The sequence below is a fragment of the Girardinichthys multiradiatus genome, chromosome 10, assembly GCF_021462225.1.
Source record: "Girardinichthys multiradiatus isolate DD_20200921_A chromosome 10, DD_fGirMul_XY1, whole genome shotgun sequence".
Taxonomy (NCBI): domain Eukaryota; kingdom Metazoa; phylum Chordata; class Actinopteri; order Cyprinodontiformes; family Goodeidae; genus Girardinichthys; species Girardinichthys multiradiatus.
In genome coordinates, this window is record NC_061803.1 from 13,727,952 (window position 1) to 13,752,510 (window position 24,559).

Here is a 24,559-nt window from a genome sequence, read left to right on the forward strand (position 1 = left end):
AAGTGGATGGTGATTGAAAACTTTCTTCAATGTGTTCAGTGAAACCAGTGTTCCATTGTATTCCAGATTATGGTAAGCTTGAGTCTTTTTGGTCCCTGGATTGTTCCCAATCATTCAAAGCAATTTTCCGTTCCTCCGAAGGTAAAGGTTTGGGTCCGAGGGATGAAACTCTGACACAGCTGGAGGCTCCAACAGAACACATATCCCAAAACTCACAAAAAAAAATGGTTTTGGAATGGATAAAATAAGTGTGTATGGACAGGGCCCAAAAGAAAAACCTATGCTGAGAAAACAACCAGAATTTATGAATTCTACTATTTATCAAGCCATAATTATGCCAGAAGCTTTAGGATGTTTACAAAGTAAGGCCACCTAACCTCAAAAAACTGTATAGAATGTAAAGCAAGGTGGTGGTTTTATTATGTTGAGGGTCTGTTTTACACAAAGTAGATAGAATAATGGAGGATTCCCTAAAAATTCCCTTCAACTTCTCCTCAAATTAACAGTTAGATGGTTGAAAGATGATTGATCTTGACACAGACAAAGCAATGGCCCAGCCTAAGTCCTGCAAAAAAAAAAAAAAACCTAAAGAAATATGTTTAAAATCTGAAAGTTGAAAGTCTCATGGCAACACTAAAAGTCTGGTTTAACGTGGGAAGGAAATGTGTCAACATTTTCGTAGCAGAGTATGTATATATTTGAGATGGCGCATAATTGTGAGTTTGTCCTCTAGAAAATAAAAATCACAATACACATAAACATGTGCACCTAAATTCTTGTTTTAAACCTCATCGAAGCTGTTTGTTGTATAATCAGTCCACACTGAAAGAAGATGTCTTTAAAAGCCCCAAATGAATTGGATATTCAACCCCATGATGACTCACCGGCACTGCACATATTTTTGGCCTCTCTCAGAGGGCTGAAACCTGCCTGAGACATATTTATGACACAACAGCAGGAACCAAGCGGATTAACTCACCCAGAAAGGCTTAATTTCCACTGCAGAAAGGCATAATATTAAGTTCCACTAAACATGGCTTGCTAATAATGGTGACACAACAAAATGAGATTTGCAGAATTACAAATAGGCTTTGGGCAATAAAACTCACCATCATTTGGACCACTATGTGGTTCTCCTGCTTTTCTTTTAGCATTGTTATCCCGTATTATAATACCTTCTCATCTACTTCACCACATGTATCTAATATTTCACAATACACACCCGTTGGAAGCTGCATGTAAAGTGAAATTCGCACTGCATCATGTCAAAGAAGATGGGGATGGTGGCCTTTCGCAGCTCGATCTCAGGAACAAGGGTCATCTCCAGAACTGGACCCACCATCTCAGGGATGAACTTTATCTTGTGGGGGCCTTGAGGATAAAAGACATATTAAACGAAAAGTAATCAGATTAGCTGCAAAGAATAGAAAGTTTCGGTAAGTTTGTAAAATCTCCCCTCTTAGAATAAAAGTCAAGCTGTAAATAACCTTTACCATCATCAAAATACCTCAGGAGGATGATCCAGTCTAATCTTTTGGAATTAAAGGATCAGATGATGTTAGGTACAATACAACGAGGCTCAGGTGCCACTATCCAACACCTCCTCCCTTTGCTACAGAAAGATTTAGACCTGACATTAGCACTGAGTCTTTCATCACATTATATAGCTAATTAACACTTGACTGTATATATTTGGCAAAAAGATCTTTGAGTGGCATAGAGATAATGTTTGCCATGAGACTGAGAATGCACTCATTATTTTTAGATCAGCTGTAAACTGCAGACGTTAGACCTCAAGAACAAAGTAAATCCAACAAAATTACCTAAATTGTACCACATATCCCTGATTTCAAAACCAATCTGTCGCCTCATGTCCTGGTACCTGAAACAGAAAAAGAGAAAAATTACTCCTGCTGTAGTCACATAATTGTTGGCATCCCTAGTAAAGATTTAAAAAGGTTTGATTAAAAAAAAAAAAAAGAAATCAACATTTCATTAGAGTATGTTTATTCAGTGAGAAAAAATATGCCATGTTTTAACAAATCACAATTGTTGTTAACCCCTAAAATCTCCTAAACATTAATGTAGTTGACACATTTTTTAATTTCTGCTTTGTTAAAGTTGATCAGAGTTTCCATGATTTTAAGACTGAGCTTTCTGGCAAAACAAATAACCCACATAGGAACAGCATGAAACTCAAGATGATTATGTAGGAACTATCTCATGCCCACTTTTAAGCACAGTGGAGGATCTGTGATGCTGTGGGCCTGTTTCTTTTCCAAAGGGGCTGGTAACTAAGGATGCACAAATTCTGTGCTGTTTATTAGTATTTGATTCTTTTTGTGATAAGTACTGTGATTTAACCTGATAAAAACACACTAATTGGTTATGTTTGTAAACCTCATTGTCGGCGTTTATAATTTTGCTATTTTTCCACTCTTGGAGCATCAATAAAAACCAACATATCTGAAAATGTGATTATTTTCTGACTGGTTGGAGTGACAAACTTAGAACCTAAAAAGACTGGGGTGAATTTTTTAATATTTTCTATTGTGAATTTTCTTTATTCAATAAATACTACAAAATAACAGAATAATCTTTTAAGTCCTTCTCAACCATCCCTACTGGGAACCCTGTTAAGAGTGCATGGCACCATGAACTGTTGGAAATACCAGTAGACTTTAAATGAAAATCTGGTGACTGGGTCCTTGAGCAAGGCGGTTTTTGATTTGGGCGATATGGCTCACTTCCCAGGGCAGCACAATGTTGGGATCACCCTGAGCACTTGACATTTCTTGTTGTGACATTTCAGTTGCGCTCCCAACAACTTTAGGTTTTTGTAATTACGGTAAAAAAAAAAACATGACTGCAAACATCACCTGGCCCATGCTGCCATCCAATTTGCTTCTGATTTGGTGCTTTAGTAAAGTGCAAATGCACTATTTTTATAGGGAATTGCTATTGCATTTAATCATCTCAAGTTCAAAATCTAAAATACTTACTTTGATCAAACCTAAACTGAATTCTACACAACGCAGATATCCTTTGAAATACAGTTTGAGATTAATGAAACACTTATACCATGTGTGAAAATTGAAAAAGGGAGAATTTTCAATTATATTTTGGAATTAGGACCACACTAGATTGTTGTTGGGGCACAAATGAAAGGGTGTGCTCAGGGTGACATTTAAGCAAAAACTGCCACTGAGGCTAATAATCTAAACCGTGTGCCCAAAAAAAACCACAGAAATGATTTACTAAACAAAAAAACCAAGCTTCGACCAGGGCCATCTCGCTCCCCAGACCTAAATCCTATAGAAAACCTGTGGGGCGAACTGGGAGTTGTTGGTGGCTGCTTCAATATTTGAACTAACATGTAAGAAAAAGAAAGAGTCCAAATGTAGGGAGAAGTGGAAAGAAAGCTGGTTCAAATATTAATACCTTCAGACATTCAAATGGAAAAAATGGAAGGAAGCCACCATTTCCTACTCATTAAACCTGACATTCTCAGCATCTCTACTGCCTTACAGTAACCTAAATACAAGATTTACACAACAATATTTAATATATGAATGTGTGTTTAGTTTGCTTCCTCTGGACAACAGTACAAATATTGGTGAACAAGCGAGATTCATGGAATTATGATTTGTGATTAAATGGATTCAATGTGCCTGGATGATGGTAAGATAGCTTCTTTTGTTTTTCCAAGATCTTATCTGGTACACAAACAAAAAATAATGACATATTTCTACTTGAGCAAGTTCATGACACAGACACACTTTATTTCAGTAAGCTGGCTGTCAGTTACAACCTTCCCTCTGCTCTGGTTATGTAATTATGGACCCAGAAAAAAAGGATGGATGAGGCTGAGTGTTTGATCATGAAGTCTTTACACTGTTTTTCTAGGTTGTGTGTGACAGAAGGCCTCATATAAAACATTTCCAGAGAATTGTAGAAAGATCACTTCCATTCTTCTTTTCAGTCTGGCTTTATTCAATTTAGGGCTTATAAGATGATCAGCTCTGTCATGTTTAGGTCATGAACCGATCTTCATGGACAACTTGGTGCCCGTCTCCCAGCTTCAAACACTGTTCCAGGTCATAGAAAGGACAAATGGTTAGTTGGAAAGGTCAAAGAGTGAACGATATGGAGACTAACAAGACTGGAAGGAAGGGAAAGGTACAAAGTGAGGCCAGCTCGGTGGAAATGGATTAAATACTAGGGGTCGGATGTACCTTTATGCACTGGTTGCACTGGTTCACTGAAAAGGTTATTTTTTTTCCATTTCTTATGCAGATTTTGTGTTAAGCAAAGAAAGATGCCACGATATAAACATATTGTATGATTATTGTCTGCACATGCATGACAGTTGTGAATATTATTACATTATATTATTACTCAAAGTCCAACTTATTTCTAAACCACTTCTGGAAAAAAAAATGATGCACTTTAATAAAATATGTAAAAGATATCAAACCACCAGATAAACAGGGAAAAAAAAACCAGATATAAAACATATCACATGGCTAAAGACAAAAAAAAAAAAAAAAAAACTGAAGATAAAACAGAAACAATATAAGAAACTCACAATGTGGCAAAGGTCACTAGCAATACACGTTTTTAAAGAGCCTTAAAATAGCAAGTGTACTTTCTTTTTTTATTTCACTCTAAGAAGAGGTTAGCCTCATCCCAGACACTAAAACACATCAAATACAAATTGGAAAACGAGCACATAAAAAAGAGAACCAAAAGCACTAAAAGGAACAACAAACTGAACTTCCAAATGTCTTTAAAAGCTGAAAAAGACAGAGCTCCTCTGAGCTTCAGCCTGCTTTCAGGGACAACCAAAACCAGCTGGTCAGCATGATCTAATGACCTGACCAGTCCAGAGAGGTCAATCTAATCCTGCACCTTTATTCCCAACTCCATTGTCCAGACAAGTAATTAAATTATTATGGTCAACAATATCAAATGTTTCAATGATAACTAAAAGTGCAAGGATTACCAAGTTTCCAGAATCATTTGCTAAAAGGATTTACCTAAAAACCCTTAACATTATTCACTCTCACATATCTTATGCTTACACACTCAAAATGTCTTCTGGTGTCATATAGGTTTTAAACCTGAAATTGGCCTGATATAAAAAAAAAAAATCTTGTGTCTCACTAAGTTAAAAGAAAAACAATTAGAATTTAGAAAAAGTAAATTTACAGTGTAACTACACCACCATGATACACCCTGCTTGTTGTTTCTTGCTTTCTGACAACTTGCTAAAAATAAAGTTAACCCATCTGTTTATTAAATGAAGTAATATGTCATGAGTGTGGCAAGTTATTTTAAGATACTTCAAAACATGATGATTTCAAGTTCAGAGTGCAGGTTTACGACTCCTACTGTGAAGGACTGAAGTAAAGCACTTCTGACAAAACATCGGTGCGCCTCAGGCAAAAAGCTTTGCTATTATCTTGGCATTTTAGCCTGCCAAGTATTAGCAGAGTCTAAGCTGCAATGTAAATAGTCCAGCAAATCTGACAAGCTGCTAACAAATCCAACAAACCACACCATTCTAAAGTCCGTCCGGATCAAAGACGTCTAATTCAGAATTAGTGACTCAGTGTTGTATGAACTCAAGGTTTTTATTCACACTATGGAGCCCTGACACAAAACTGAATGTACTGTTTCTTTGGCAGAAAGGAAGTCTTTTTTTTCAAGTTTCCTAAGAAGTTAAGCTTGAGCCTGACACAGTTTTATAATTGAAAAGCAGACTAAGAGCAATAACCCCAAGGTAGAATTTTCATATGACGTTTTTCTTTGGTTCAACTAATCTATGAAGAAAACTTTACGCAGGTACCACTGCATGTTGAAAAAGTAATTAGATGTACTATTACTGGTGGTTCACCACTGGGAATAACTGCAGTGAACTCAATATTTGTTTCTGCTTTGGAAACTCTCTGTGTGGTTAAGCAGGTTGACAGAGACACACAAGAAAAGACAGAAGCAGCATACATCTTTCTACACAGATGTGCTGTGCCATTAGCTTATGTTCACTCAGTGATTGAGATAAACAAAAATAACGTTTTATAACATTACAGATTGCCAAGGGATGCTGGAGGACTTGTTTATATTTGTTCATCTACACAGTTTTTTAATACTTAAATATTTTTTAAGTTTTGTTTGGTTTTGATATGTGTAAAATTAATCTATAGAGTGTGAGACTACAAAAGATTTTCTATTGAAGACAAAAAAAATGTATTGCCTCATCTTCTGTACGACTTCCTCACAGGGCAAATATCATATCGTAGAGCCAGAAACGTAAAAATGTTAATACTATGAAACATAAATAAATAAAGTTGGAACTTTCTATTGTTTTTCAAAGCAGAATAACTTTTTTAAAACTCTTTTCTGATACACAAAAAGCCTATGGAACCTGTCTAAAAACAGAAACACCATTATAATATATGGAAAATTATTTTGTCCACGTAAACAGCAGAGCATGACCGTTATTTGTTTTGTGACAGAAAATTTATTGATTTTCTGACACAAAGATGGAACAATTAGAATCTGATGAAGGGCAGGGACACTATGCAATTCACACTACAGTGATGACAGATAGCTGGAGAATTGAGGCAGTAGCCAAAGGCTACTGAGACCACCAGTAGAGTTATTTGTGAGCATAGAGTTTGTCATATGAAAAAACATGTTTAACTTGGGTTTTTACTTTTTACATGTTCTATGCCAGTAGATAATATCTCCTGATATTGACTGATTGCATCATTTATTAACCTGATAACCACTCTCTCCAAACGTTCCTTCTGCAGGTTTACCCATGATAATTAGCTGCAACAGCAAGTCATTTTTCCCAGCTAAATGAATAAGATGTTGTACATCAGTCCCATTTTTGACCTCCACCCACAATATGTGCAGCATTAACTTGAAGTGACTCCAACTTGCCAATAAACATGCTTTAATAAAACTCACTGTAGACAAACAGTGGCCAGACAGATGTGCTCTCTGAATAAAGTTGAAAAAGCTTAAAAATGTCACTTTAGCACAGTTAAACCTTCTAAATTAAATACAGACTAAAAGTGAGACTTTGAGCTGCTTCTAATCACTGCCAATATGCTTTACACAACTCAAACTACACAGTTTGAGTTGTTTGGCAAAACACTGGTCAACAAAAGTTACAATCGATGACATCAACAATAAATTGGTTAAAATCAACATTTTCAATTTACATAATTTTGAAGGTTTCATCTTCTTTTCTTTTCTTAAAGTTCCTAACAAACATCACAACTGTTTTCTTCTAAACTGCTGTGTGTGCAAAGAGTCCCATACTTTCCTGGAGTCTGCTGCAGTGTCTAAGCAACAACAAAACGTTGTTGAAAAGTTAAACGTGAGAAAATGTCCATACAAAAATCTCTATAGATGTCTAAAAGTGGGTCAAAGGTTTTTTTGTTCACCATAAACCTGGATGGACTTATGGGCAAAAAAAAAAAAAAAAAAAGAGTCCAGCTTAAACCAGCTTAAAAATTACGATATATGCCTATAATTTAATGGTAGAAAGTGTCTGTGTACAGTTGTTGATATATTCCTGAATAAATTCATTTTTACTAAAAGCATCTTTTTTTTCAGGGGTGCATCAATTGATGTATCCATATAAATCAGAGTGAGGTAAATAATGAATGTGCAACACAAGTCTGAAGCTTTGGGAGATATTTCTGCATGGATAACAAGCAAAAAAGGGACTACTTTGTTTTCCCATTCCTAACATTTTGTCACTGGCATAAATTATCATATTATACATCACTGGGTGCCCTCTGTCATGTCCTTCCATGGTCAGATTAAAGCCTGCACAAGAAGACTGAATCACATTGGTTGACTCTAGGGCACAGTGACCTCTTTATCTCATTCTCCACAATGCACACTGATGCTGTGATACCTTGTTGCAATTCTACAGAGAAATAAGAAGTGCAGCATCTGCTGACCCACAACTAATATCAATCCCAAGCCTTTCTTACTCACATATCATGCTACCTCACACCATCCAGACAACATAACAGAATTTTAAGACCAAACTGACCATAAGAGGGCATACTAATGCACATTGACATAAGCAATCAGTGCACTGAAAGGCTTCTCAAAAAAAAAAAAGCTTTGTCGCTTCTTTCCAGCCTCATAAGGTCAAAGTTCTTCCCAATATTCAGCAGTCAAAGGGAGCAGTGTTGCAAAGCCAAGTTATTGATTGTAGGAAGAGTATTGGCAGAATTATACAATACAGTATTAATGAATGCTGGCCTCTAAGTGATTGTGTGGCTGCATACATTATATATAACCATTCTTCAGTGTTTTTGCATCTCATTGTATATTTGTGCAAAGATTCTTGCAGCATGCTTATATGTGAGTGGCAGGAAGTAGGCTTGTTTCTCACATTAAGACGTGCAGATGACTGCGCACGAGACACAGCTTTCTCATCTATGAAGAGACAGACGCTGCCTTCTTTTCTGTCATGCCATCATGTAAGCCCGGAGACAGACAGCTGTGTATGTCGGCTGTCAGGACCTACAACGCGTACCTGTCAGCGGCGTGCGGATAGCTCTCTCTGAGGTTAAATAAGAGTATCACGTCTGTATAGGGTCATCGAGGAGTGGGTTCGAGCAGGCAGTGCAGAGTAATGCAACTGGGTCATGAAGTAAAGATCATGAGCAAGAGGAAAAAAAAGAAGACTGAATGCTAAGGTGAGGTGATGGAATGTGATCACGAGGTGATGGAAAGGGAGGACATGCAGAAACAAATACAGAGTGGCAGCAAGCAAAACGGGGAAAAAACACCGTGGATGACAAGCAGGAGCTCGTAAAGACAGCTCGGAGGAGATCAAGCAAAGATGAGTGAGATATTCACTAAACCTGACAATGTGATGCTGCCTAACTTCATCACTCATCTGAGCAAATCATAACAACATGACTGCATGCTCATTTACCCAGCTGCATTAGTGTAAGCATGACAAAATCTCAATCTCAAGTTCCTTTTAAAACTCCAGGGTTTGGTTCAAGAGTTATTCATCTTTAATGTGACACATAAACAGGTTAATCTCACAAAATCAGAATTCACGACACACAGAGCTATATTATTTAAGCTTTCATTATTTTGATGATTATGGCTTACAGCTATTGAAAACCCAAAATTCAGTTTGTCAGAAAATGTGTATATTAGTAAGTAACAACAAACTGATAAATGATTTTAAAACACATATGGGTTTTATTTGTTAAACCAAATCATTGAAATAAATCAAATTTTCAATGATTGTCTAATTTATTGAGATGGAGAAAATGTATAAAATAATTAAGTTCAGTTGTCCTATAATGATTACGCTGGCATTCATCCATTCACAGCCTTTGCCTCTTTCACATCACATTTGAAGTAGGGACTAGAGATACAATTTCCTTATATCTGTGTGTCTTTTGAGAGGACTGAGATGGAATTTGGAGGTATGAATTCAACCTGCTGTCAGATGTTTTTTTTTATTTTTTACCCCTGTGCTCCCGCCGCACCCCAACCTACTGACAGGTGAAAAATCAAGTACTGGTTATGTTTCACATGTGACAACAACCTTCTTTTTTCTCCAAATGGCTGGACTAAGCTGTAGGTTTTCAAGGCAAAGGCATTTTCTTCCAAGAAAAAACATCCAGGCTTGGCTAAGACATTCTAAATCCTTGTGGAAGATTGTGTTACGGTCTGATGAAACATTTGAACCACAACTTAAAGGTATGTGTGGGCCAAAAACAATGATGAACATAGTTAAAAGGACACCATGCCCCTCGCAACACAAGGTGGTGGCATCATCATGATCTGGGGTTTCTTTACTTAAAATGGAACTAGGTTTTTATAACTGTGGATAAAACAAAGGTCGGCTAGAAAGCTTTAGATAAAGAGGGAGTTTTTGATTTGACAATGGCTCCAAACATACAGTTAAATGAACAGATGAATGGTTTCACCTGACGAATGTTTTAGAATGGCCTAGCCAGAGTCCAGAACAAAAACTGTCAGCTCACGTGAAGAGAGCTTTTAGGAGATGTCCTTCCCAATCTGAAACATTTGGAAACCTTCTTCAAGGCAAAGTGGGCGAATATTGCAAAGTCAACATGAGGGAAGATGATAGATTCCTCAGTGCATAATTTTGGTTTTTTTTGTATTTGTTTTCTCTCTAACAGATTTGTTTGTTATTTTTCTGTTAAATTGTAGAAGATATATGTCACATTAAAGGTTGGAAAGATTTTGTGATGCTTTTTCATGATCTGGCATTCTAACAGGCTTGTGTGTAGTACAGTTTGAAGAGACACTGTAAATGTCAAAGGGCAACTTAAAGTATGGTTCAAATTAAAATAGGAAGGAACATAGATTTCTGTTCATAACAACTTGGTCTGTATTAAGGGTGCGTTTTGTCCCTGTCTGTGTTTCGTACCTGACCTAGAGCTATAAGAAATGAATGATCCAAGATCTCAGCAAGTGACTTGGCCTATTCGAGATGAACAAAACTACCAAGAAATTTCTAAATGAAACAAATCGTTGTCATAATATGGAAGCAGGACACAGTCAGTTCTGCAAAAACAACTCTATGATGATTTTCACAGACAGAAAAAAGAAGATTTAAGCAAATTTAATCTACTTCAGATAGCTTAATGATACCCTTTTGTTTTGTCTTTTGAGATCATGAAAACAGTGTGAAGTCCAATGGATGAAACAGGTCTTAGTTTTATAAGATGCAGTATAAATGAAAAAATGTAGAGAACTTAAAACAGCAGCATTGTGACGTCTTTGAGGTTACTCCACTGTTTTGGTAAGGCTCATTATTTTCCATGACGGACCTTAGTGAATGTTCATAAACCAAAAAACAATATCTGGAAAGGGTGAGGGGGAAAAAAGTGAAGCGGTAATTGCAGAGAAAGAAACAGTAACCTAGAATGAGAGTGGGTGGATAAACATTTAAAGTGTCAGACAAAAGACTCCAAGCCCTTTAAACTTTTTCACAATTTAACACAGGCAGACAGAGGTTTGTTAGACAACATCTCATCATTTAATATAGAAATAATGATGATAATGTATTTTTTGTCCATTCTAATTCTGAAGGGTGTAAACTCGTTTTAACAAAATGCCAGAGACAATGCAGTGTTTATCCTGCTGTTTGTAGCAAAAAGTAGAATCTCCACCTGTTGCCATGTGTTGTTAGTAAGCTATGTATCATAGCAGAAAATGCAGCTGTGCCAAATTATCTAAAAAAAAAAAAAAAAAAAATCTAATTCAGCTGTTAGGAACCCTTTCTAACAGTGAGAAACTATCATTCATGGATACCACAGGTATGTAATATGGAGTAGGACAATAGGGAAAAAGGATATCAGTCAAAAAAAAAAAAAACATATGCATAGGTGTCTAAATTTGTAGAAGTAAATAAACATGAGTAGATTTAAGATTTGTTTTGTGCCTTGTTGTCAACTTATACATACATGTGACATTGGATGTTTCATCTGTGAGAATACCTTTATAAGTTACGAATACAAGTTACAACATTGCAACAATACAAGTATGAATCATAAATTTATGAGTACGAATCTAAAATCCCTGATGAAGCTGTTATACTCCTTACCTGTTGGTGGCGGTAATGCACCTGAAAGTAGTTCGCCAACCCCAGTTAAATAAGAAGAAGAGGAAGCAGGTCTTGTGCTGTTCCCCTGTGAAGATCTGTTCTGACACAGGGGGAATAAAATAATAATAAATAAACCTGGTCTTGTGTTTATTCCTTTCATCATGGATGATAAGGCCCCGTTTAGGCAATTGTTGGCGAAATCTGATTTTTTGGGGGTGTGACTAGGTCAGACTTTTTAGAACAAGTGTGAATGCTCATATCTGCCCCATATCTGACTTTTTCAAGTGACATTTGAGCCACATTCATATGTGGTCCTGAATCTGACTCATATCTGTTTTTTTGGAATGTGACTCCAGTGGGAATGACCAGGGCAGATTAGATGCAACTTTAACGTCACTTTCCATTACATTCGTCACAATTTTGCGCCGCCCAGCAGGAAACGGTAGCAGTTAGCAAAACAGACGGGGGGCTAGAAGAGAACTGCTGTGGAGAGACAGCGAGACGATAGAGCTCGTTAACAAACAGAGATAAAACTTTATTCAAGCATAATTGAAAGGCTCATAGGAAGCGTCTGGATGTGGGGGGGGGGGGCTGATTATTTTAGAAAAAACACAACAAACATTACCGATTAAAAAGGAGCTCCTAGAAATATCTTTCATTAATCCAGTAATATATATTTTACATTGGAACACAATCTACCAGAATAAAAAGAATGCACGCTCCTCTTTTCAGGTCTAATTCTTCCTGTCCAGCAAAGTGAGCTTCCATCCATTTATATCCGTAATAAAAGATTACAATTAAACCCGATGTGTGGGAAAACTGTTTGGTGGCTGACTGATATCCGTCAGGTTGATGTGAAGATGACACAAGTTGGAAAAGACTTTGATTCTCTCTGCGATAAAAAAGAAAAACACAAGACATGGGGAACAGATCTTCGCAGGGGAACAGCACTAGACCCATAGACATCTATGACAAGACCTGCTTCCTCTTCTTCTTCTTCTTCTTGTTTAACGGGTTTGGCAAACATCTTTCAGGTGCATTACCGCCACCAACTGGTAACTCGTGTAACAGCTTCATTAGGGGTTTTAGATTTGCACTTGTAAATTTGTGATTTATACTTGTATTGTTGCAATGTTGTAACTTTGTAACTTGTATTCTCACAGATGAAACATATGGTGTCACATGTATGTACGAGTTGTCAACAAGGCACAAATACAAATCTTAAATTTATTCATGTTTATTTAGTTACATTTACAAATTTAGACACCTACGCATATGTTTTTTTTTTTTGACAGTTATCTTACCCCATAGTGTAACCTATCACTTTTTGCCACAACCTTGAAGTTAGCATGTCTGTTGGTAAAATAAACAGCCTACTATAGGCTTTCTACTGAAGCAGATAAACTGCCTTAATATCTAGGTAACTTAAACTTGAAAGCAGGAAAGCAGAAAATACAATACTGAATGGAAACACATAGCTCTGCTGCTAAAAATGTAAAACCTATATATCATTTTCCTTCCACGTTGCAATAATGAGCTTTTTTTTGTTTCTCTATCACATAAAATCCCAACTGAATACATTGATGTTTGTGGTTGTAAGGTGACAAAATGTGAAACGGCTAAAAGCGGATGAACAGTTTTGGCCTGGAATGTCTTGGCCATTATCTAGGCAGAGGGTTTATTTCTATTTTCTGGTCGGAATTTATCAGGGCCAGTAATAAAACACTGACCAACAAGGAGCATCACTGTCAAGCACCAGCCAGTGTGATGTATGATTCGCTGACAACAACTCCTCCAAATGAAGATGTGCGCCAATATGCTCAACGTCTTCCCAGAAAGCATTTCTCTGTCTGAATGCATTATCATACTCTCTGAGAAATACTAATATAGAGAAATACATCCTCGGCAGAAACAAAGAGTGGATGAGTGGGTAGAGAATAGCGCTGTTCTTACTTTCATAGATTTAAAACTGAACCAATAAAAAAAATATACACAGCCATAACTACAGTTTAAAGTCTTAAACCTTCTTTCCAGGAGAGGGTACAGAACATTTCCTGACCAGATACATCTAGGTACAAAATGTACTCACACTAAACCCTACAGCAGCAATGAGTCTGCTGTGCTATGATCAGAGGGGGAAAAACAGCCAGAACAGCCGTTACAGAAGCCGTGGGGTGTTTGGTATCCCTGTAAGTGGTTGTCTTGGGGAGGGAACCAAAGCTGTAGTAGGGTAAAACGAGGATGTCCCATGGGTTAAAGCGTGGGGCCATACTCACTTGTGGAAGATCTTGGATCTTTTGTCGCTTGAAAAGTTTTCCAGCTGCAACGACTCCTGGGTGAGGAAGGCCACAGCCAAGTGGAAGTAGTTGTTCCACAGCTAACCCAGATAAAGGCAGAGGGAAGTGGAGAGGGAATAAGAGACTGTTTCAATCACAGCTCAAAGTCAGTTTTACAACAATGTTATTCAGTGCTAGACAGTGTGGGAAGGAGAGCTTTATGGTTTCATTAAAGCAAAAGCTGCAGATGACATAGTTACTGTTTGTTGCTGGGAAGCTGTTACAGTAGATGCAGAGGTTGTTGATTTAAGTCAGTGTCACCCACAGGATATGTTCCATCAGGGAAATTTACAATTTTATTTATTGCTGTGTGACTCTTCTTTGAATGTAAAATGAATGAAAACATTTTTTTTATAATCAATTGTATTGTGAATACAAGGGGCAAGATTACATGGATGGATGGATGAATGGGTGGGTGGAAGGATGGATGGATTGATTTGTTCAATCGGAATAGAGTCTGGAAATACAAGACTGTTTTTTTTTTTCCATACCTTTTCAGATCTAGAAAGCACTTTGGATTCGCGGATAAAACCACTTGATTCTATCCTGATAATGTGAGATTTAACCTTTTTCTTTAAACCACAAAGACAGCTTTAAGTGCTGTGAGTCATACTAAAACAAAGCTACATTAATCAGCACATAAAGGCTTTGAAAGCTCGGAGGAATTTATCTGTTGGCAGCATTCTTTCATGTGTCAGATATTAAAATGAAAAAAGAAGAGGTTGCTCTGTTCAAAGAGGAGCAGGTTAAATATTCAGCAATGGACATAAAAATTACAGGCCATTATAATGTAATTGATGTTCTCTCTCTGCAATTTTTACAGCGCTTCAAATTCACATTCAGGATTGACTTGACAAAAAAACTGAAAATTATTTAGAGCTTTCTGGAGCTGATGCAAAGTAATTTAAAATGAAGAAGAGGTTATAAATATCAGTGCAATGCTTACCTGTAGCTCAAAGTTCATTTGATCCAGAAATTTCTTGTTTAACACAACTGCGTACTGGCTAATAGCCCGAAGAAAAACCCTGGAAACACAAGGAAAATATTTTGTTTATTTTAAATTTCTATGCAATTCATTGAGGATACGGAAGAGATGCAGGATGCATTTTTTTTTACCCAGCATTCTAACACCACAAAGAAACAGACAGCAGAATACAAACATGTTGATTTCCACCAATAACATGTAAATCATCTATTTAATAACAGTGGCAGTAGCAAGGTTTGATGTCACCTTACTTAAAGTGTCATTTAATAAGAAAAATTGTCAAAGTTGGAAACAACCACTGGTAACTATTTTTATCCTGCATATGCCTTTTTGTTCTTTTTTGAGATTTTTTCCCCAACAGAATGGTCTTTCTTTTTTTTTCTTTCATAATTTTTATTTGGCAGACAGAGATTACAGTTTTGGATCAGTATCCTAGTGTTAGCTGAAACAGCCTTTCTATGGCATAAAAAATAGTTTTCCAGTATCTCTTTTCTATGCATCTGATGTAATTTATGCCAAACACATATGCCACGGCAGCAGAATTCACAGAGTTTCAACTCAAATGTCTCAGAAATGACCCCATAGTCACATTAATGAATCTTGTACTACACTATGCAGATGCTCTGTCTGCCACAATGAAGACTGACTTCCCTCTACATGCCGAACACTTGAAGTGGCTGACCCGGCAGTGGAGTAGGTCCTGTTTTAATACCAATTTAGCTTATAGCTATCAGACAACTTTGGGGAACCCAGTATACAAGTATGGAAAACCAAATTTTCAGCCTTAGATGGTCAGATGATCATTAAGAAAAAAAACAAGACCTGGCACCATGACAAAAAGAAATGTAATCTTAGTCACTACTGTGTAGTATTTGTGCAGGCTTCTGGCCCAGAGATACAAGTTTTGTTTACATGTTAACATGCAAATGACAATAAAGATCTTGAACGTATACATCTCGGTTTTAAATTTCCCCGGAAAGACTGTTTTACTGTTAAGCCGTAGTATTTTTACTCAAAGCGGTAATACAGAGAGAATCTCATACTGGCCCATTCCTGTTGGCAAGATAAATAGTATACAAACAGCTCAAACAAAATTTTGCAACTACAGTGAGGTAATATAAGCTTGTCATTTCTCTTATTTTTCTGCTATGCAAGGTGTTATGTTGCATTATCAAATGTTGTCTGATGCACAACATAGAGTAACATTCACAACTGCACCTTATAGCTGTTTTTATTCACCATTAACAGCTATATTAAGATAAGGGATTTTAATATTACCACTTGGCATATTGATCCCACTGAAATGCATTTTTTAAATGGTGGTTGGCACATTTATTTTCAAATATAGCCATTATTTTAGGACACAGATGCACAGAATAAGCTGTAAAACGCATAATAAACCAAAGACAAATCCAAACAAAAGACCTCATCTGACTTTCTATTCATGTTTGAGCTTGTGCCCAGCTAACCTGGCAGCACTTCTACATAGAGTTGATTTATGGCTTCCTTTTTAATGTTTAGGTTTACATTTTTTGGGTGCAACTGCACTGAATGAAAATGGTTTTAAAAGGTTGGGATGAGGGTTTCTAATGCAGTGCACTAAGACGTTTGGCTTTGGCGTGATGCATTGAGATTTCCCAAAACTGACTAAATATCTTTACAATTTTAAACATTATAGATGTATTTTGCAATTCTGTAAAGGAAAATATAAATTTTCTGACCTCTCCTTTTATGCTTCGTCTTGACACCCTCAACTTGTGATATTTCATTGGTAGATAATACATTTATATGGATGGTGTTATGTAAACAGGTTCTCTAATTTCTGAGTTAGTTTGCTTCTTACCAGTGTTTGAGGTTTTAATAGATTAATGTTCAAGACTTGTTCAATTTTTAGGTTGATCAATAAGACCCCTTATTTGTAAATGTGTCGATATAATGAAAGCTTAAAGTCTAAATATCATATTTTAGTGGGAGAAAAACTGAAAAATCTTAAAAGCATCAAAACAAATAATCCACAAACAGCATTTCCACTGTTATTCTAGGCAAGTAAGTGATTTAAACACACTTTTCTGAGACAAAAAGAGCTTTTTAAGTTTCGTCCTGAAAATGTGATTTGTATTTCCATATATGTGATAGCTATGATGTAACTGCACCGTCTTGAAACCTGTCACTGCTTATGACTATAAATACAGTACAGATTGTTTTCATGCCAAAGATAGCTTGATTGGGGAGTTTACATAAAGTTTGAGGGATCTGACAGAAAGAGTAGTATAATACAATTTTAACATCTTCGTAACTGCAGCGCAGGTAAACCCTCATTAGTAAAACATGGACCGCTTATGTAGAGAAAAGTGAGACCTGAACAACCATTGCATGACTCTCTATCAAAAATGCCTATGCCTGTGCACATCAGAGTAACAATGCTGGTCAGAACCATGACAATGGACAGAGATGAAAAAAGGTAATGGGGGAACCAGGGGAATCCAACCAAGCCCAGCAGCAGACCACCAAAGTTCTGCATGTAGACAGAAACTGCTGCAGTGCTGGATGATCATCATCATGAGAAACAGGGTTCACAAGGGCAAGAAATTGCAAGCGCCTGCAGAATTATCACATGCCACACAACCACCACCCATAACATCCACACACCGCAACACCCACTCCATTAATCCACCTGACGGGAGCTAACAGAGAGTCCACCCAAAAAACTGTGACTGTTCAATGTTTCTGATTACAGTATATGTCACAAGCAGTCCCTCATCACTGTGGTCAATTACAGGAAGGGCGGACTCACTAGAGAGCACTTTTAAATCCCTGGGTAGGGTGCTGGTTTTTTAGGTCATTAAGCTATCTCTCAACAGTATTTGATTGCACTTCTTCCTACACCTCAGTGGATAATTTTCCATGTAAATATCCACTTTATGAACACAAGCTATAGTTTCTATGGCAGTTCATTCAGGCAGGATGAGCGTGAGAGAGAGCTCGACACAGCAGATAACAGGAAGGCTAACGGAGAACAACAAAGTTGCTCTGTTTTATCCATTTGAGCGCTGAACTTTTGTTGTGGAACAGAATGAATTTGAAGATTTTAGCAGACTTTTGAAAATCTCAGAGTTACAGATCTACACTCCACATGCACATATACTGCTAGGTAACTTAAACTTGAATATAAGCAATTTTAAATGCTAATACAAGATCCAAAAATGGTTTCCTATGTATGTCGTGAATATAAATTCAACAGCAGATATGTGCAAAACTGCACATATATAATTGAGAGTGACTGTGTGGTTTACTCATAATATCTTTTTCAACTATTTCACTCAGACTAAACATTTAAGTAGGATTAGAAAATATCTGTACTGTCGGATATTTTAATTGAGATTCTGAAATGTGATGCAAGACAACAAACAGTCAAGGGAATGCTTCGTTTTGTTTTAAAAGACCTTTCAAATGTTTTAATTTTAATTCCTGATGCAAAGAACTCTGAGAATGTTTTCAGCTCATCTCTCAAACTTTGCTATATTGGCTTTTCTGGAAACAGGAGTATTTGGGAAAGATGGTGGAGTTCAGAAACAGTACATGCATATAACTGGACAGTTCATTGAAAAATAAAATTAGTAGATAACTCACCATGTAAATATCCACTTTATGAACTCAAGCTGAAACTGGACACTCTGTCATTACTACTTTTGTCCTGATATACATGTTTTGCAATGATGTGCATAACCGTAATTCAAAGTTTGCCCTTTAAAAAAACTGCCAGAACTGCATTTTAATAAGTATGCTTTTTTTCTTAAAATTGGGTTTAATGGATGGACTGCAATGGGATCTGGTCTTAAAATAGACATGATAGAAAAAGGTCATGTTCTACTTTTGTACATTTGCCCTTATAAGCATAAAACAAATCAAATCTCCACAGCAGATCAGTGTTTCCCTCAACAGACATAGGAGGTATAAAAGATTTTAGGAACACTAGAATTGAGATGTACTTAGTACATCTCCTACAGAACATTGGCTGATAGGTTAATCCATTCTGACACTGCTGAATTAAATGTTAATAACTTAAGTGGCATTAAGCTTTTAGAGGCAAATTATTAAAGCCTTTCACAGAGATCCTGTCCCTCTGCTTAATTTAGCTTCATTTCCTGGAAGAACCTGTTGTACAATAACGTGTGTGGCAATCTTCAAGAATCACACTTAAAATTGTAATTTCATTTTTTTTAAATTGTATTATTCAGTTAATCATTTTACAATCCATTATGAAAAAAGTATTGCAGCTTTTTTTTCTTACAGCGAAAAGTGGTTCTACAAAATATTCACTGAGGGTTGCTGATTATATATAAATACCAGACTTTTCAGATTTTTCATGTGCAAAAAACAATAATTAAACCCTGTATCATTTTCCTATCGCTTAACAATTATGCTGTGCTTTGTGTTGGTCAGATGAAATCCAAATAAAATGCAATGCAATTTTTCATCAAAATGTGACAAAATGTAACAAAGTTCAGTAAGGATTGGGTATGAGCAATTTTGCAAGTCACTGCACATGAATGCAAAACCTTTGCTAATATATCAAATAATGATGCATTGGGATGTGTTGTAAATCGCATAGGTGAAAGGAGGACAGTTGTGATGTCCCTTGAGTGGATTGCATCACAGTTTCATGAGCAGGCAATAAAGAGGCATTAAGAAGCGACAATTTCATAAAAAACACTGGCAGGTGAGGCGGCATCTGCTGCAGGGATAGCTTCAAGATCGCCTTGTCCTCACCCACACTAAACCCTCATTAAAAACAGGATCACATAATGATGGGAAAAGGCTGTTTCGCATGTCTTCTTTTACTTTCGGCCCTTCCCTTTCAGGGATCACCACAGCGAGTCATCGGTCCCCATCTAATCCTATCTTCTACAGCTTCTCTCACACCCACTACCCTTATGTCCTCTTATTCCATCGATAAATCACCTGTCCGGTCTTCCTCTAGGCCTCCTGCCTGGCAGTTCCAGCTTCAGTATCCCTCTACTGATGTACTCACTATCCCTTCTCTTTACTTGTACAAACAATCTTAGTTTGGCCTCTCTGGCTTTTATCTCCAACACATCTAACATGAACTGCCCCTCTGATGTACTCATTCCGATCCTATCCATCCTCATCACTCCCAAAGAGAACCTCAACATCTTCATCTCTGCGAGCTCCAGCTGTCTTCAGTCTCTTCATCAGTGACAGTGTCTAAAGCATACAACATTGCTGGTTTCATCACCATCTTGTACACCTTTCCTTTCATTCTTGCCGATACTGTTCTATCACACAACACACCTGACACATTTCTCCACACGTTCCAACCTGCTTGGACACGTTTCTATACCTCTTTTCCACACTGTTGATCTGGGCTGCTGACCTTAAGTACTAAAAATCCTCCATCTTCTGTATCTCGGTTCCCTGTTAACCTCACGGCTCCACTTGGGTCCCTCTCATTCACACACATACTGCATAATTATACTTTATACTCTAGAATTGCCCCGCTCAAGGTGGCAGCGGGTTGGAGTAGCTCTGAATAATTCTTTATACTTTTGGACATTTGTTATGATGCATCACCATGGCAACGGGGTGCTTTTTTTCACAACCGGAAGCAGCTAATTAAGATCTCAAAAGCTCAAATAACACTTCAACTACAACCTCAAATCCCTGATGAGTTGAAAAGGAGGTGCCTTGGATGCAGAGCAGGAGCAAAGAGAAGAGAGAGAAGGAAGAAGTTTAAACCGTCTCTTCATTCGATTATAATGGGCAATGTGAGATCGTTGGGAAACAACTTGGATGAACACCAAGCCCTACAAAGGATCCAGCCAGAGTATCGAGAATGCAGTATTATATGTTTTACTGAGACATGGGTCCAGGATCCCTGATTCCAGCATCTCTCTGCCAGTCTTTCTGACCATACAAGCAGACAAAGATTTAAAGAGGAGCTTCAAAAGCAAAGGAGGTGGACCGGCAGAACTTATGAACAACAGATGGTGTCATCCAGGATATGCTACTGTAAAGTGTCATATCTGTGGTCCAGATATCAAACTGTTAGGATTATGTTTTCGTCCATGTTATTTACCCAGAGAGTTCACCAGTTTTATTTTGGCAATAGTTTACGTTCCACCTTTAGCTGTTGCAAACAATGCATGTGTTGCAATGAGCTCAGTTGTTGCTAAGCTACAAACTCAACACCCCAATATTGTGGCAATATCTGGTGATTTCAACCATGCTTCACTCTCTGCTACGAGAGACAGAAAAGAGGTGTACAAGAAGAAGCTGGAGAGCAAGTTCCAGCAAAACAACATCAGAGATGTGTGGTCAGGGATAAAGAAGATCACATGCTTCAAGCAGAAGGACGATTGGACCAATGGATGTATGGACAGAGCCAATGAACTCAACACATTCTTCAATAGGTTCAGTTCAGAAACAAGCTCCACCCTCCTTTGACCCACACCTTTCCGGTGTTTTATCTTCCACCTCAGCCATGGAGCCTTCTGCTTCTACATGTTGGCCTTCAACCAAATCAGAAGATGCTGATGATCCCGTTGCCTACCCCTTCCACAAGTGTGCCTCAAGAGGTCATGTCAAGAGACAACTGAAATGAGGCTACAGGTCCAGATCGTGTCAGTACTGGAGTCCTGAAGGCCTGTGCAGAGCAGCTCTTAGGGATTCTGCAGCAGCTCTTCAAGCTTAGCCTGTCCCAGAAGAAGGTTCCAGTGTTGTGGAAGACCTCCTGTTTTGTTCCAGTACCAAAGACAACTCACCAGTTGCTCTGACATCCCACATCATGGGATCCTCTTCAGTTTGCTTATTGCTGTGGAGTTGAAGTTGAAGATGCTATCCTGCACCTGCTTCAACAAACCCACTGTCATCAGCCAGCCGCACTATGATGATCATGTTCTTTGTTCTTTGCTTTGTCAGAAACTCAAGAAGACTCAGGTGGATGCCTCAACAATCTCCTGGATCAAAGACAGAACATCATAAACAGACAACAGTTTGTGAGACTGAAGGGTTGTGTGTCTAACCAGGTAGTCAGCAGCACAGGATCACCACAGGGAACTGTTCTCTCACCATTCATTTTCACTCTGTACACATCAAACTTCCAGTACAAGACAGACTCCTGTCATCTGCAGAAATACTCAGATGATTCTACAGTTGTGGGGTGGATCAGAGACGGACAAGAAGCTGAGTACAGGAAGCCGGTGGACTGCTTTGTGGCATAGTGTGGAAACAATCATCTCATCTTAAACGGGAATAAAACAATGGAGATAATTGTAGATTTTAAGAGGAACAGGAATAGGTCAAACACTATTTCCACAATGGGAGAATAAGTGTAGGTGGTGGAGGAGTATAAATACCTCGGTGTACACCTGGACAACAGACTGGAGTGGAGATGCAACTTTAAAATTGTCTACAAGAAGGGACAGAGCAGACTGTACTTCTTGAGGAAGCTCAGAACCTTCGGTGTTTGCAGCAAGATGCTGCATATCTTCTATAAGTCTGGTGTGGAGTGTGATCTCTCCTGCCATCATCTGCTAGGGTAGCAGCATCAGAGCCAGGGCCTTTAAAAAGCTCAACAAGCTAATAAAAGGGGCTGGCTCCATTTTAGGCACTCCTCTGGAGATCATTGTGCAAAGGATTCTTCATAAAATAAAGAACATTATGGAGAACCCTGAGCATCCTCTTCATGAGACTGTCATACAACAACAGAGTGTCTTCAGTCAGAGGCTTCTTCAGATCCCCTGTAAGACAGAGCGCTACAGGAGATCCTTCCTGCCCACAGCCATCAGCATCTACAATGGCTTTTTGAAGAAACCTGCATAATATGAGCTATAGTCAACATTTAATTTCCCTTTGGGATTAATAAAGTATTTAAATTAAATTTGAATTGAATATTCTGTCTCACTTTGGCTAACTTTCATTCCTCTCCTTTCCAGGGCAAACCTCCATCTCTCTGGATTTTCCTCCACCTGTTCCCTGCTGTCACCATAGATCACAATGTCATCCGCAAACGACACAGTCCACGGAGATTCTTGTCTAACCTCATTCATCATTCTGTCCATCACCACAGCAAACAAAAATGGGCAACAGCCGATCCTTGATGCAGTCCACTTCCACCTTGACCTCCTCTATCACACCTACAGCACACCTAACCACAGTCTTACAGCTCTCATACATGTCTTGCACCACCCAAACATACTTCTCTGCTACTGCAGACTTTCTCATACAATACCAAAGCTGCTCTCTCAGCACCCTGTCATATACCATATTTTCCGCACTATAAGGCGCACTTAAAAAACTTAAATTTTTTCAAAAAATGACAGTGCGCCTTGTAATCCGGAGCGCCTTATATATGGATCAATTGGTTAATTGGTTGATCCATACTGGTTGTACACGGCGCTCTGTCAAAATGTTTCAGTACGACTGGTAAACTACAAAGCCGCACCGCTTGCAGCATTACGGCTACCGTAGTCAGGGGTGTCGCCGAAGTAATAGCGGTAAACACCTGTACTGTGCTTACTCCTAGTCCAACACCACTTGTGTGTGTATAACGTTTGAATGTACTGTTGCAGGAATTGCCTGAACTATATGTGATTAGAAGCTCAGTGTGTGGGGTGTATGTTTCGTGTGTGTGTATGGAAGATGTTGACATTACTCCTCCGGGCAGAGGTGGCGCTGTGTGCTGCCGTAGCTGAGAATCAAGAGTGAAGGAGTGACGTCGGTATTATTGTGTGTGTGGGGTGGGTAGAGACGGCGACCGGAGCAGCGGTGTATGAGTCTGTAAGCCCTGTGTTTTTACGTGCTGCAAAGTCATTAAAAAGAACCCCAAATCTCGTCAACAACTCAGTTTTGATGCTGTTTCTTGATGCTCAACTCAGCAACGTATGAGTGAGGGAGTTAACCCCGAGGAAACTAGTAACTTCGGCCCTGGAGAAAGCGTCTCCCCTGTGTCATCAGACTACGGTCAGGGGACAGAAACAGGAAAGGTTAACAGTACTAACGTTTGATTTAGTGCATCAAACTGTTTCTTTTACATGTTTACTGAATCAGGGAAAAGTTCCCTTTCACGTTTTCACTAACGTTTGATTTCAACTTCAACTTCCTAGACTCCAATGCATTGCTAATGTGTGGTTGGCTCTATTCAATAGAATTCTATGTAGAGGAGACCTTACCATGAGAGTGAATGGAGTTATCAGAACGCTGGTTTGTAGTGTATTAATAAAGTTTGACTGACTGACTTATCTGACTGTTTTGTTGACATTCTCTTTAGCACAGCTCCATCTAGTGGATGCATAACGCAACCCCAGTCAAACGTTTGACTGCAGTAGCTTCTATTCTATGCGCCTTATAATCCGGTGCGCCCTATATATGAAAAAAGTTCTAAAATAGGCCATTCATTGAAGGTGCGCCTTATAGTGCGGAAAATACGGTACTTTCTCTGGATATACAAAAACACAATGCAGCTCCCTCTGACCTTATCTGCACTTCCCTACCAACATTCTCAAAGCAAATACTACATCTGTACAACTTTTTTTAGGCTTGAAATCATACTGCTGCTCACAGATGCTCACTGCTGACCTC

At 38.1% G+C, this 24,559-nt stretch overlaps 1 protein-coding gene across 5 annotated transcripts in view; it reads right to left on the reverse strand.

Moving 5' to 3' along the window:
* The window catches only part of dock1 (dedicator of cytokinesis 1), a 308,112-nt gene that overhangs the window by 67,717 nt on the left and 215,836 nt on the right, over window positions 1-24,559 (reverse strand). For all 5 annotated transcript variants that reach the window (XM_047376374.1, XM_047376376.1, XM_047376375.1 and 2 more), the window contains 4 exons: window positions 14,921-14,999; window positions 13,915-14,015; window positions 1,824-1,882; window positions 1,223-1,371 (listed from right to left, as the gene is read on the reverse strand). In XM_047376374.1, coding sequence (XP_047232330.1) covers window positions 1,223-1,371; window positions 1,824-1,882; window positions 13,915-14,015; window positions 14,921-14,999 — 388 coding nt within the window. The remainder of the gene's footprint in view (window positions 1-1,222; window positions 1,372-1,823; window positions 1,883-13,914; window positions 14,016-14,920; window positions 15,000-24,559) is intronic.